We start from the raw sequence: 15712 nt of genomic DNA, 5'->3' as shown, positions 1-15712 counted from the left end.
GGTACATATAGCAGAAATCAGAAAACTATTTCCTCATTCACAGGTCTGAATATCTTCAAGGACGGTTGCAGTTGAACCAGGATGGAGCAGTCCTGAGCTGCTGAATGCTTTCTAGTCTTCCTCCTTATTCCCAGCCTGAGCTGAACAGGAAGAAGGAGCTCCACTTGCCTGGTGGAATAATCATCTTGTTCAATTATAAACAAGAAAGCAGCCAGTAAGAGGCCATTTCCTAAACCACTAAGACTGTCACACTAATATGTGTATTATTTCCTAAATCTGCAAATCACTGTGCTCTGGAGTATTTACGCATCAGCCCTTTTGAGTGCGTAGATCATCTGATTTGTTGATATTAAGTATCATGGAAAAAGCTGTTAAGGAATAGAGCGAATTAAAGAATAGCTGTGTTTTCCAAATACTTCAACAGCAATAAAAGCATTTTCTTTATGGGAACATGCATTTCTGAACATCTGTTGAGAATGCTTTTCCATTCATGTTTGCATACTCCATGTGTGAATGAGGCAAGGACTGTTTTCACTGCATCCTTTAAAACAATGTTATTACCTGCTTCCCCTTCATAATGATTTAAAGATAAGGAGCTTTTATCATTTCAGATTTTCTTATTGTGTTAGGGCACTGGGTTATGAAAAGCAGACCTAACAACTATAGTAACAACCAGATACAGAAGTTCTAATTTTCTTGGAACGTCTTATAACTAAATAGGTTTGCTTTTCTTCTAATTAACTAAATATTACCTTTTTATTGGGGGGGTTATACATATAAATGCAATAGAAATATTTTTGTTTCTTATTCTACTATGGCAAATTTGTTCGCGGGGGCTACAAATAAGATATCCCAGAAATGTTTAAAGAATTTCAGAAAATGAAATACCTGCACAGCAGAAACTTTGCCTTTTAAAGGTCAAATCTTCTTTGCCAATATACCATAATTTTCATGACTTCAGCTTTTATGTGAGGCATTACAATACTTCACACTTTTCACCTGTACCCATGATTAAAGCCATCAAGTATTTCTTACTTTTACTAACCATCTTTCTTAGTTCTTATTTTGATTTCTTTTTGATTACCATTTCTAATTATTTTATTCAATATACGTCAAAATCTGTTTTGGGAAAATTAGTCTGATTAAAACATTGTAGTAAAAAATTTTATGCATGCATGGGAGATTCAGATATTCAGAACATAATAATGATCAAGCTGACATAATACAGCTGTTCACTAAAGAAAAGAAAATATTTTAATCAGGTTTGAGGACATCCCTGTTTAATTTTGTTGCTTGACTTGAAATTACTTTATGCAAATTGCACTTTTAAGCCCTCTAATCCTAAAATTTTGTATGGAGAGATAGATTTGCTAAAATAGGACATTTTGCTTATTTAAGGTAATACAATGTTTTGACTCCCTCACTCACAACTGCATTAAAAACTCAATGCAGCTATATTACTTTAGGTTAAATTTCCTTTTTCTTCTAAATATCAATGGATTTTGGGGGGGGTTTTATTCATGCAATTTCACCATGAATATAAAATACGATAACTCTATGTACAGCTGTTCTACTTTGATTCTTTAGACTAATGTGTTATTTTGTATAAGTTCCTCCTAAAGATTTCACATGTATAGGAAGTCTTGAGACCCTTTAAAGTTTAATCTAGTAGACGAAAGAGAGGAAAAGAGAAGTTAAATGAGATTTAAAGTACTGTCTTTAAAAATTTTGAATTTAATCAAACTTAATCTCTATTTTACTCAACAAAGATAATTTATTTTAAAAATGGTTCTGTTCATTTGTACTTCTGAAGACCACAGAAGACCTGTCTTTAGACTAGTGGCTACCACATGTGATGTGGATCACATTCAGTATAGATGCAAGTTTTGTTTTCTCTGAGAGTAGGATGTCTTCTATAGTTTTGTCTTTCAGAAATATGTAAATATTTTGGATTGGATTTTTTGTTTGTTTTGGTTTGGTTTGTTTTGTTTTTGCATAAAGACGCTGTTGCAAGCTAGCTATTGGACTGAAAGAGGTATGTTTCTACATGCCTTTAAATTGAGAAAATCCCAAAATTTGGGCTTTGCAGTACATTATGAGACATGCTACGAGTTCTCTCATTTGATCTGATATCAGAATTGTCATGAAAGTATGGAAAGCATGTGTTGCGCTGTGTCCCTTTCTTAGTTAACACAGGGGCTTGTAACTGGAATATCCAAGACTGAAACAACAAAAAGCCCAGCTTTGACACGAAAAGCCTTACTATGTCTGGTACAGAAAAGAAACCAGAAAACATACTTATCTCTTCTTTTTGCAGAGTGGAATGACAAATCTGTTGTCCATGGCTGTAATATTTACTTAGAAGATATAAGCAGAGAAGAACCATGCAATCTAACATGGAAATTCATAATTCATTGTCCCCCAGATATTGTAATGAAAATAATTACCAAAGTGAGTAAAATAAGGTTTATAAAGAAATTGTGCTAGGCAGTGCCTAGATTTGATAACGAAAAAGGAACAAAATAAAATGAGGCATTAAAATAATAAAAACTTTTAAAGTTGTCATACTTTTTTTTTTTTCATTTTTGTTGCATGTGTCCACTCCCAACATCCACAAGTGGCTGGCATTTTAGGTCAGTGTTAGGAACATATAACATAGTACAAAAGGTGTGTATTTTTCCACTAAAATATTTTTTAAAGATTTCTGGTTCTGAAGTGGACAAGTAAATTTCAGTGCACTGTTGAATCCTTCAACCACCAGGTGCAGAATTAGATTTAGTATTACATGTGTGCCTGCTCTATCTAAAATAAAAGTGAAAAAAAATATCCTTTTCTGAGTCTAATCTGTTGTGCAAAGGCAGTGGTGGGACTTGCCCTTTCCCTTATTTGTAGTGTTGAGGAGAATTTAAAAATGAGTGTTCTGTAAATTGTTTTAGGACTTGGCAGTTTAGGATGAATTTTGGTACTGAAATCAAAGGCAGGCACTATGCTATGAACTGAACTTAAACAGCAGGATGAATTAGCCTTGAAGTGGCAGGAAAAGTCTGTCATTTATACCCACAGGCCATATTACTGAACTGCTAGCCAGTTAAATACAAGAGGGACAAGGACTGATGCCAGGGCTGTGCGGAAGTGTCCGAGAATCGTTTGCATCCACAAATCTCAGTGGTTTGCTTGGAGGTATGAGGTGCATTCCTAGATCATGCCTTTCAGTATATACCTTCATGCAAAAGGACTCCAGCTCATCTGCTCCAAGACTGCTTGCAATGCACATCAAAGTTTAGTCTGTGAGGAAAATCTGATAAATGGGGATTGAGAGATTTCCTTTAACAGTATATTCCTGATCCAAGCAAAAATACTAATGCAAACACAGCTTGGCAGTCCAGTATTACTTCTTTGTCCTGTGCACTATTTGCTGAACTTCTATTCAGAACAGTTATGTGCTTTCTGGTCCTTTTCTCTTCCTGGTTTCTGCTTTATACTTCTTCTGTACTCCGAGTTCAGTCAATTCCAGCTCAGATCACTTCCCACCTCCTCCTCACCTGTCCTTGGTTAACAGCCACGTTTCTTCTGTAGCTCCTGCCGTCTTCCTGATTTGGTTTTATCCATTCTGCATCACTTGCTTTTACCCACATTTCTGTAACCTCATTTTTCACAGATGAATGGGATTCATTCTTTTTCTCTGAGGAAGAGCTGAGGACTAGATTCCACAACAGAACTATTGCAGCTGAGGAGTTATTTTCACCAAGTGAGTGAAAATAGACAAGATATTATCTTCTCACCTTTCACTTAGTTACGTTTGTGTGTGCATCTTCTGAGCAAAAGCTTGTGTATCTCTCTGGAAAAGAAATGTGTTTAAAAGGACCAGTTCCAAAATACCTGTGAAATGCATTGGTACTTTTCATATTCTGTGGCTCATAACTAATTGAAAATAGCTTTTATATTATGACATTGAAAACTGGCAGCAAGGAAGCAGATAATAACCATGTATCTATATATATATGTTATAATTATATCTGCACATATAGATAGGTGTAGAAATGCATCCCAGATATCTAAATATGTAGACTTTTAGATCCAAAAAACCTCAGTTAGCAAGAGTTCCTACAAAGGTTCTGTATTTGCACATAAATCATCATATTGCTTATTGAAATAATTTATTTGCCCAAATTAAATATCCTGTTATATTGTTTTCATATTTTTATAACATTTCAAAGCTTGCAATGCAGAAACTGAAACCAATTGCTAAAGTTGTGGAGGCATATAATAATCTCAGAAGTAAAAGCAATACAGTATGTTTTTTTAAAAAATAAATTATAATTTTCTACTTTATTAAAAAAAAAAAAGGTTTTGTTTACCTCTTTGAATCAGTTTGCATTTGGTTTGTAAGTTTCTAAATTATTCCTGAAGGAAAAAATTACACTGTTAAGAAATGTCAGGTTGGATGGGACTCTACCCCATCAAGAAGGAGAAAAATGGTATTATACTTTAACTTTGTTTTCTTAACATCTGGAAAATAAAAAAAAAAAAACAACACAGAAAGTAATAATTAGTCATCTTCTTCAGAACTAAAGCAACTGTTCCTGTGGAATTAAAAGGGACAGTGCCATCTTACCTACTCATAAAGGTATAATTTGGAAAACATGAAAGAATTGACTTACAGTGACAAAGATCAATAAGAATTTGGCAGTTGTAAAAAGCTGTATGTTCAAACATGTTGTCTCTCAAACAACTTTACTGTCTCCTTCAGGCAATCATTGTGATGACTAAAATGTGTTAATTTCCCCATTGTTAATCATACTATTTTTAAGGACTATTAACTCTAGTAATTAATACACTAAAAGTGTTAATTACACTATTTTTAAGGAAAGCAGAGATGACAGTAAAACTCTACAAGTTCAGAATGTGTAAACCTCCCAACTATGCAAAAAGGCATAAACCCAAATAATTCCAGGCAGCAAATAAGTATGAGTTCAGATCTTGATTTCAAAATGGAGAATTATCATCATTTTAGTACAAATGTACACATCTGTGCTTTCTAGTGTTTCCCTATTCCTCCAGGATTACCTGCATTCTCCAGATTATTAAGTGTGTTTTGCTATATTTGTATGGATTTTTGGAAATTGCTGAAGTGTTTCTAAACCACAGTTATTGACAGAAATTATGTGCATTTTTGTTTTGTGGTTGGCATTATGTCTCACGTGGTAGTTACTGAATAGATTTTTCTATTTCTTATTGGTCGTCTATTAGTAAACTACTGAGTGCCAAGGACATTTGTAAACCTGCTCTGCAAAGGTCAGTGCAGTCACTGAGATTTTGTCAACACCCTGAGGAGATATTTTTTGTTTTCAGTCCATGTTAGTCCCTAGCTACATGGTAGCCTTCTGGAGGAAGAAACGGTTCTCCACAGGAGAATTCATTAAACTTAAGATCTGGATGGTCAGTTGGTAGCAGGAGCTGAAGAAGACCAGGCTCCTAATGTAGGTCTCAGCTGTCCAAAGTTCCAGCAATGTATGTCTTCATTTTTCTTTAGCTGTGTTATGCAGGTCTGAGAGCTGCTGGCTGTTGTTCCATGTGTCCTTGGCATATATTACTTCACATCCCACAGAGTCAGCAAGAAAAGGTAAGTAAGTTCAACTTATTATTTATTGAACCAGCAATTTATAGAGCTGTTGCAAATGAAACACCAGATCCTAGCTATGTGCATGTACACCTGATGATTTATCTTAGTGCTTCCATCAAAACTCTTATTGTAAGTGTCTGATTGGGAGATATGATGACACATCTGAAGTTAGGTCACAATATTCAAGCAACACTGAGTATTACTTCTCTTACATATGCTGGAGCTCTAATTTTGGTAATGAAATTTTTATTTGATTAATTTTTAATCACATTCTTACTGACTTTCTGCTAAATTAATGGTGCAGAATCTACAGTCTGGGGAGCAGCATAGAAATTTTTTAATAAGCCCATTATAATGTGAGAGAGAGGCATTGAAGCCTCACAAATCAACTCAGCAAGTGTGTCGTCCCATCTTCAGCAACATCCTCATTGACCACTACTCCTCAAGTGCCTCCATTCCCTTTTTTGCAGCTGGCAGCCCTACTGAAAACTGAGTAAGGAGCTTGGCTAGCTCTCCATGAGTACTGCGGAAAGCTGGCAACACGTAACACGTTACTCTTCTTCCGTTACTTCTTCCTGTCTGTCCTTCAGTGAGAAGAGAAAAAAAGTGCTAGCAGTAAGCAAAGAGTTTCTGTCCCTTGCTTCTTGGTCCCAGCTCCAGCTTAGAGGGACCTCTAACATATATCAGTTGTCAGTGATTTTTGAAGGCTCAAGGGCCAGTGGCTACTGGAACACAGCATATTCCAGGGACCTTCCCTCTCCATGCCCTGCCTCCCACTGAGAAAAGTGAGGAAAAAACCAGATTTGGAGCATAATCCCTCCATTGGCCTACACATGCATATGGTTCTCCAGGCAGGACCTGTGCCTCTCTTATACTGTCATTGTTCCCTATTTACTGGGTCTGGCACTTTGCCTTTCTTGGAATAAATGAGTTGAATGTTTCTTTTGTCATTCCCTGACACAAGTGCACATTTCACTTTACTGTATTATCTACCATGGCAGCACTGTTGTCTGGCTAAAGTAGGACATCTTGGGATCTAATTTTATACTTCTCAATACCCAGATGAGCACTGTAGATTATGTTCAACATATCTAAATCCATATGGTATAGCATTATGACACAACATCTCTATTCAAAGTCCCATTATAATCTCATTATCTGCAGTGATTTCATTTGACTAGTCCCTGAACAAATATATCCTTTGAGGTACTTGTCCTTTTTTCTGTTGGCCCTTCACACAGAAGAAATCCACCACATTATTTTGAAGTCATATCATATCACAATGTACCTTATGTCTTCCTGTCAAATTCATTGAGAAACAATTTGCGTTTGGTTCCTATGTAAAACAATTCTTCCTGCAGTTTCTTTGCTGCTGCTGATAAGCATTCTTGAAAGCACAAAATCCATTAAAAATACTTCTTTATCATCTTCAATTTCCTGAAATCCACAAATTCCATTCTAACTTCTGAAGTGAGATATCCAGTGACTGAAGTGTACTAAGCACTCATGCAGCTGCTCTCTATCAGCCTCCAAATTGTTGCCTTTACAAAATAACCACCAGTGCAGAATACTAGAGCATGACCCTCAGTATTGGCAGTTTCTATGAATTCTACCTTAGGTCTTGCTTATCTTTGATACGATGTAATGAAATTTTGATGCAGGAAAATGGTAATCGTATTTATTTCCCCAGATATGCGAAACAAGCCCCCACCAAGTGAAAGGCACTTGGTGATTTCTTGTCATACAGGCTAACTGTGCCAGCCCCCGTTATAGTCTGCACTGACGGGAGAATCAGGAAATACAAATGGCCTAGAAAGGTTTTTATGTTTTGATGGTAGATTGTAATTAGCTGTATCGAAACAAGAATTAAGGACAATGACCTTTTAGGGTTTGAGAAACCTTGCTGTGGGATAGAATGACAGACTAATTTAATTTACCCGTGATTAAAGATCAATATAGAAAAGAAGTGAATGCCAACAGTGAATAATAACAATAACATAAACTGCAGAGTAACAGGAGAGCCAGGCTCCAAGCTGACGCTTCCCACTAAGACATATAGTATGTCAAACCAAAACTGTTGGGCTGGCACAAAGTGCAGACCGCCATAGGGACTGATGCATTTCAGTGATGCATGAATACCGTCATGTAAATACTCCTTCAATTGAAGTTTTTTAATACCAAAAGCAGCAAGGAAAATGTCAGATGAAAAATGATTTCTCACAGTCATACAGCACAGAATGGAACAAACCTGGGGCCAAACTTAACTGTTGTGACAGACAAAAAAAAACCCAAACCCCACATGAAAACATATCTAAACCTCTCAGCGAAGTATCTGATAAAATAGTGATAAAAGACATGAGATGACATGAAATGAGTGAGGGCTGTCAGTTAGGTACAGCAAAAAGCATGACGTCAGATGTCAAAGGCTGAAAAAAGAGAAAGTGGTCTCTAGAAATGCAACTTTTAAAAATAAAATGTAGATAAAGTTCACTGTATTTTTGTGCCATATCTTTGGCTGTTGGAGAGAAACATAACTCTACTGTCCAGTCTAAGTCAAAGTCAATACCTGCCAGTTCTGTGTCTGGATTTTTGCTTTTACTTAAATCTGGACTTTTGGGAATGGGATTATTCTGAAGCATCTGGATAATCTATAAACCCTGATAAAAGGCAGTAGAGGAAGAGGTTTTTATGCTTTCAGTACTTGAGCACTTCATGTAGGAGGGAAAACAAAAAGATGTCATCCATTTAATTTCTTATTTACATAAGTGGATATTCCAGAAATTACTAGAACTGGCTGAAAATATTTTGTTATTCTTTGTGGGGAAGGGGTGGAAAATTAACTTGGGGAAATGTAGATATTGCAAAAATTTGTCAACTTTCCACTGAAAAAAAATTGCAATGTACCTAATTTGTTATATGCTTATTTTACATTTGAATTATTGGAATATTGATGCACATTCTCCTTAATTACTGCTGTGTCTCAAGGGAGCTGCCATTCACTTGGTTTATGACAAAATTCTGTCTCTGGTCTGGACTTTGTGACTGGATTGTGTCTACATCATCCCTGAGTGATCTATATTTCTTTACCACAGTAAAATTTGGATAAAGTAGTCTGGGTGGGCTATAAAAGACTGAGAAAGCATAACTTCCTTAAAACATAACCTTTAGAAGACACAGTGAGGACCTTGGTGGCCACAGTGGAACATCAAACAAAATGGTTTGAATCAAAAATTCATCCCAAAGTGAAATGTTATTTATTATGCTACAGCTCAAACAAGATCTTTAGACATTTCCAAACCCCTTCCTTATTTTTCATTTGTGTTAATAAAAGCTTCATATCGTGCTTTCAAGCTAATGTGAGGTGCTGAGAAGCTTTTTCACATATTATGATATTAAATACATAATATCATAATTTCTGGTGGGATGAAGATCCCAGTTTTTACCAGCTGTTATTGGCCTCTGGAGAGATTCAGGCTGATGAGGTTTGTGATGTCAAACAGCTGTAGGTGAAAATACGAGAAACAGTTGACAACAATAAAATAATACAAATGTAAAACTACAAATCTGAGACAAGCACATAATTGTCATGGTATTATTTCATATGATTTTTATGTGATATTAAATACCATTAAATTGTCATACTCTTTGCAAAGTCAAAGCAGGAACATAAGAATGTGAAAATTTCTATTTCAGACAGTAAAGAAATAAAACAACACAATATTTAGTTAACATGAATAAACTTCTGAAGCTTTTTTTTTTAATGTGAAATTGATTAACTGAAAAGAAGGTAATTTATTGAGTTCACCTAGCAATTTAAGGTGAACAGTTCACAGAAATGACACAACTGTAACCCCTTTTCTTGTGTATGAATTATCTCAGAGCAAGCTGTGGAATTTCAAAGTGTACCTGTAATTAAACATATTTGCTGAACAATTCTAAATCTGCAGTTTATTTGCAAAAGCTTTATATACAAATTCAATATTCAAAATTCAAGCTGCTTGATTAGGTCAGTAGGCACATAATATGTTTCTATCTTAGAGGCTTGATTCTTCTTATCAAAAATCTGAAATGAATCAGTCAGAAATTTTTCTTTGCAAATACTCTTCAATAATATGCTCAAAATTCATCTGACATTATTGTTAGTACCTCTATTCAGCAGAATCATATCATAGAATCATAGACTGGTTTCGCTTGGAAGGGACCTTAAAGATCATCTAGTTCCAACCCTCCTGCCATGGGCAGGGACACCTTCCACTTGACCAAGTTACTCAAAGCCCCGTCCAACCTGTCCCTGAACACTTCCAGGGATGGAGCTTCCACAGATTCTCTGGGCAACCTGTTCCAGTGCCTCACCACCCTCAGAGGGAAGAATTTCTTCCTTATATCTAATCTAAATCTACCCTTTTTCAGTTTAAAGCCATTACCCCTTGTCCTATCACTATATGCCCTTATAAAAAGCCCCTCTCCAGCTTCCTTGTAGACCCCCTACAGGTACTGGAAGGCTGCTATAAGGTCTCCCTGGATCCTTCTCTTCTCCAGGCTGAACGGCCCCAACTCTCTCAGCCTGTCTTCATAGGAGAGGTGCTCCAGCCCTCTGATCATCTTCATGGCCCTCCTCTGGACTCGCTCCAACAGGTCCACGTCCTTCTTATGTTGGGAGCCCCAGAGCTGAATGCAGCACTCCAGGTGGGGTCTTATAACAATAGTTACAGAAAGCAAACAATAACCAGCTCAAATTACTAAAATGTCTATGTACCTTTCTAGTGAAAGAGAACCTGGTTGATAAAGCATAAAAGAACAAATTATATTTACTTACTCAGCTTTTGAAGGAAGAATATTAACAAACCTGCAATATATGTAAATCCCTTAAATATATATGAGTAACTTATATTGCTACTCCTACATATTTTTCCTAACAAAACTCATTGTTTATCTAAATTTTAAATATAAAATGAAAGTATATTTACTTGTGGAGGCTGGATGTATTGGATTTATCTGAATTAGTTTGATCCCTAGTTTGGAAGATACATTTTTCAGCTGCTAAGCTCTACACTAATATGGGAAGCTGCTTACCTAAGCTCTTTTTTTCAGTGCCACAGAAAATACTAACAGAATAATTAAACCATTGCTTCAATGGGAGTTGCAGTGTGTACAGGTAATAAATATATGGAGCTTATTCTCTTATGTTGTCATTGTCTGAGCTTCTTTTCTTTTACTGGCAGGCTTATAGAACTACAAAAGCCATGAAAACTCAATGCTAACTTAGAAGTGCAACCTCTGTTACTTTAATATTTTTGTACTGTGTATCAAGGCATTGTTTACATTAGATAATGAAATGCAGATGGGGCAGAAGAACACCTCTGAAAGACTTTCTACACAAAAGGATGAACACGTAGTTCTTTGCACAAAGCATTAGAAAATACTGTGATATTTTATTATTAAAAATGCTGCTGAAAAGTTTATACATATGTGTCCAGCCATATATATCTTCTATCATTACTTAAGGCAAAAAAAACAAAAATTGCAAAACAATAACAGAAGAAACCATTAAACCCTGCGTGCCTCTTAAGGTCAGGAATATAAGCCTGGGAAAGTACTTTTGTTTTTCTTTTACAGTTTGCAAAGTATATTTTGATATCATTATTATAGAATTCTATGAAGACCCTATAAATCTGTTCCCTCTATAAATCATACATCAGTCCAGATGTATCAAATTATTAAATCAACTTGATTGTAATTACTTTTAAAAGCTAAAATCATTCACTTACAGGAACTTTTTTTTACCCAAATGTCACAAGCCTGACACAGTACTGTACATATTGCTAGCAGAAGACAATTGGAAGTACTAAACAATACTGTAATTCACATTACAAACATACCCAACTGATTATGATGCCAAGCATCATTACCTTTTTTTACTTTTTTCTTTTTTTTTCTTTTTTTTTTCTCTTTTTTTTTTTTACCTTTTTTTTAACAGTTATGAACTGCTGCATCTCAGCTGAGGCATTACATAGGTGGTGGAAATGGCCTGGTATACAGTCAGCTTTAATCAACATTATGTGACAGATCAGTGAAAAAAAAAATGTTTTCCATTTGCTACTACTTGTACTTTGGGGTTGTTGCTTCATCACATTCCAACCTGAGCATTCAGGTCTGGTTTACAGAACATTTATTACAGATAAAGGATTATATCAGCCATATGTTGCATTTTTATCATGTCATTAACTTTCTTTTTATTTCCTTCCTTCAGAACCTGTTTTACTGCCTGCTACAAGAAGGAGCTGTGCAGATGAATAGACCTCAGTGAATCACCTTGTCTTTGATTTTATTTGTAGGGGTGACTATTCCAAGACATTTTATTAGAAAACAAAAAGCATAGAAAACAAGAAGAGGTACAAGGCATCTTGTGTTAGATACTTATGGGACATATGATATTGATGCAGCTTAGTTGTGAATTAATAATAAAAAATACATCTGGGATAATTATGTTCAAGTGCAGACCAATTTGTTCAAATATCTTTGGTTACTATCTTGATGATGGAGTAATTTTCAAAGACAAAATATAAAGCAATCTTCATCTGCGAGAACCTATCTCTAGCTTTTCACATTCAAATCTGTTGTTTGAATCAAACTGCTAAGTTCCTTTGTTTGATAGCTCTGCTTGGCCCCTGGTTTTCTAGTGAAGGAAGGGCAGAATGGAACAACCAGCTAAGAATTTTGCCCTTCCTGAAAGTGATGCTCTCCAGGACTTTCAGTTTTATTCAGATGCAGAACAGCTGATGACATCTCTGCTTCTCTCTCCATATTGTTCAGTGACTATGGGACTGCTGTGTAATAAATCAGCAAAAAAAGGTGTTTTCTGACAGGTATGCTCTCAAGCACAAAACAGGATACTGGGCAGAGAAGTTCTTTACACACTGATCATTTCTGAACACTTCAAGAAACAGCCAGCCAACCAACCCACCATTTCCCCACTTTCATATTGTGGTTTTATTTCTTTTAGCAAAGCTAAGAAGGTGCTTTCTCAGCTGAGATTCCACTGCAACTGCTGGTGAATATAGAGCTAGTTTTCCTCAGAAAAGGCTGACCAAAACACAGGCTTTCTTTGCTTTTGTCAGGGCACAAAAGTCTTCCTAATGTATCACAATAACCAAGAACTACAAACTGGACTCTGAATATATATTATTGAATGTTTCTTGGTTCAGTTCAACAAGCTTATAATAGTAATTATTTTCTTTCATGTGTTTTTTTTCTCCATTTTCCAATCCATTGCTGTGTTGCAATTTAACAAAGGCTAACACAAAATTAAATTATAAAAAAAAAGTTTCAGAAAAGAACAACAATCTCCTATGAATACTTTAACATGCACTAGTGTAACCTGTATGAGAAAATATGCAGGTCACACAGACAACTGTATCTTCTGCATGACACCATGGCCTCATATAAATGAAACATGTTAGAAAAAACTCATGGTTTTTGTTTACCACTAGTAATTAAGAAGAAACTCCTCCTTTGGACTTGGAGGAAACAGAGGTGATATGACTAATGTATATACACATAGGTCACAACCGAATGCACAATCTTTCTAAAAGCTCTTTTCAAACTGAAAACATCAATAAAAGCTTCTTTTTTTTTTTTTTTTTTTTTTTGTTCTGTTTGTTTTTAAACTCACAGCTATGTACATTTTTACAAAGTTTCTTTAAATATAGTTCAGGCTGGCAAGTCATCTCTTTGCACAGAACTATACGTATTTTACTGCATAGTCAGTCCTCCTCTTTTTTTTTCATTTTTGTTTTTAATAATAAAATTCTATTTCCCCCATCTGGATTACAGCTTCATATGCTGGGTAAAAGCCCATGGTGATGTCTTTGTGTTAACAAGGGCCATTCATGGTATGGCACATAAAGATTTTTTAATTATTATTTTATTTATTAAAAAAAAAGCAACCCAAAACAAAACACCTGTACAGTCACTGGCTCTGTGTTCCAGAAGACTCTGTTGTTACACTCAAAACACCATTTAAAGTGACTTCTTCCGGCCTCAACTTTCAATCAAAGTGGCTGAGATCTTAAAGCAGTATCGTAACAGCAATGTACACTTTTCACATTTCACAGGGTTTGTAGTTGATCTTTAACATCAGAGAGTTTCTGTGGGAAGGATCAGTAAGAAAATAATAACTGTCCTTCTCTTTCACTTGTTTTTACTTTAGATTTTGACAAGGTGTTCAATGGATGGTATTATAACTTTTTCCTCTTTTTTTGTTATTTGTTTTTTCTTTCTTCCAAGTGGCTTGTGAGGGTAGAGGGGGAAAGGGCTGAGCTATACCCTAGTGGTTGAATGTCCATGGGGCAAATTTGTACTGTTTTGTCCTCCACTGAAGGTGTTGAAAGTATGCAAAGGCTGCATTCCTGTTAATGTATTTGGAATCATGGTTATGGTGTTGGGTGTCATTAGTGGGATGTCATCTGGGGATCTTCTCAAAGTAAGCGTGTAGTCAGGTGGACAGGTTAGTCTCAGTGTGTCATGGGCCTGCAGTGATTCACACTCATGGTCATGTTCTAGCTGTTTCATCTGCAATGACATAATCTCTTCATTTTGTATGTGTGCGATATCGTTGGTTGTGTTCCTCTGGGGGCTAGGGCGCCTGTGAGTCTCGTGACGCCGCTTGTCCTTCTTGTAATATAATGCAGCAAAAGCTAAAATATTGAGGAACAGCAGGGACGCCCCCACAGCAATGGTGACGCTCAGCTCTGTGGAGTAATCCCGCTTGTTTTCTATCAGAACAGTTGTATCCTCCGGAGCTGTTTTATGGGTGTCTTTTGAATGTTTAGGATTGTTGGCAGGTGTCATTGCAGGACGTTTGGTGGCTGGCCACAATTTACCAGGAGAACGTCGTGTCACATAAGGAAATGATGTCATGTCAGGAGGGGGCACTTTAGTTGTTGTGGAAACGTACTGAAATATTTCATTCAGGTTGTGAAGGTGCGGTACAAGCTCCAGCCAGAAAGCAACTTTCGTTGCTCGGTAGTGATCACGAACTCGGGGTTTCAGGCCAATATGCAGATAAAGCTGGTCTTTAGGATTGTATTTGGACCAGGCCACTTCTTCAAAGCGGTTGGGTTTTGTGTGGATGAACTTTGTGTCCTGTGGAACAGGCTGGTTTGGATCGCTACAAAAAATAAAAACAAGCAATATTACAGTAATTAAAAAACTTTAAAAGTTATTCAGAAATTACTTACTGTACAGTGCATCTCAGACACTATAATACTTATTTACATGAAAATGGAGAAAGGGTTGTGTTTCAGTTTTCAAAACCTCATCCGAAGTCCTGTGACTAAGTATCATACTACAAAGCTGTCTTAGAGAGCTACTAACTGCTTTTCCCCATAGTAAAGGTATAGGTTCAGCTCTTCTCAAGGTTTGACATTCACTTTCTCATTTAAGGTACTGCTACTTCCACTGTTGCACGTAGTCAATATGGACATCTAATCCCTATGGCAATGTTGGAAGTCCATGTGATCATAAGAATTTCTACTGGCTGTGTATATTACATAAAAAATTTCAAAACATTAAGTAGCAGGGCTAATACATGTAACTGGTAACTATTCCTCTTTGTGTTCCTTTACTGAGCTATTAGTCCCAATTTGTTAAAATATCTACTTTAGGGAAAAGCCTTTGAAGTATTTGTATGTCACAAATCTTTCCATCTTTTGCAATAGGAGATTACTATGTTAAAGTTCCATGTGCTTATTTCTACTAAGTATCTATGTTTAATAGCCATAGGCCAGTGACCCTTAATTCTGTCCCAGTTTGTAGGGATGAGAAATGTATTAGCTGAGATAGACAAGTTTTATAGTAGTTAAGCAGTAGTACAGATAAAAGTAGTACACTTCTCAGAGATAATTTCAAAACTGGTAACCAAAATATTCAGTTGAAATTATGTTTGTGCCATCTTTTCTTTTTTCTTTTCTTCTTAATGGTTCAGAATAAAGACAAACCAATGGCACAAAAAGCATTTAAATGTGGTTAATGTCTATGGATCCTTATAGTTTTGGTAAACCGTATGTAAATATAACCTCCTCTTGCCAT

General features: G+C 36.0%; 1 protein-coding gene across 4 annotated transcripts in view; it reads right to left on the bottom strand.

Annotated features, from left to right (window-relative positions):
• Nucleotides 1-8929: 8929 nt before the first annotated feature.
• NLGN4X (neuroligin 4 X-linked) overlaps nucleotides 8930-15712 on the bottom strand; it is a 188136-nt gene continuing 181353 nt past the window's right edge. For all 4 annotated transcript variants that reach the window (XM_064437401.1, XM_064437426.1, XM_064437409.1 and 1 more), the window contains one exon: nucleotides 8930-14792. In XM_064437401.1, coding sequence (XP_064293471.1) covers nucleotides 13943-14792 — 850 coding nt within the window. In that variant the 3' untranslated portion in view covers nucleotides 8930-13942. The remainder of the gene's footprint in view (nucleotides 14793-15712) is intronic.

This window comes from Phalacrocorax carbo, chromosome 1 (genome assembly GCF_963921805.1).
Source record: "Phalacrocorax carbo chromosome 1, bPhaCar2.1, whole genome shotgun sequence".
NCBI lineage: Eukaryota > Metazoa > Chordata > Aves > Suliformes > Phalacrocoracidae > Phalacrocorax > Phalacrocorax carbo.
The sequence above is the reverse complement of the archived record's forward strand: the minus strand, read 5'-3'. Positions and strand labels throughout refer to the sequence as shown.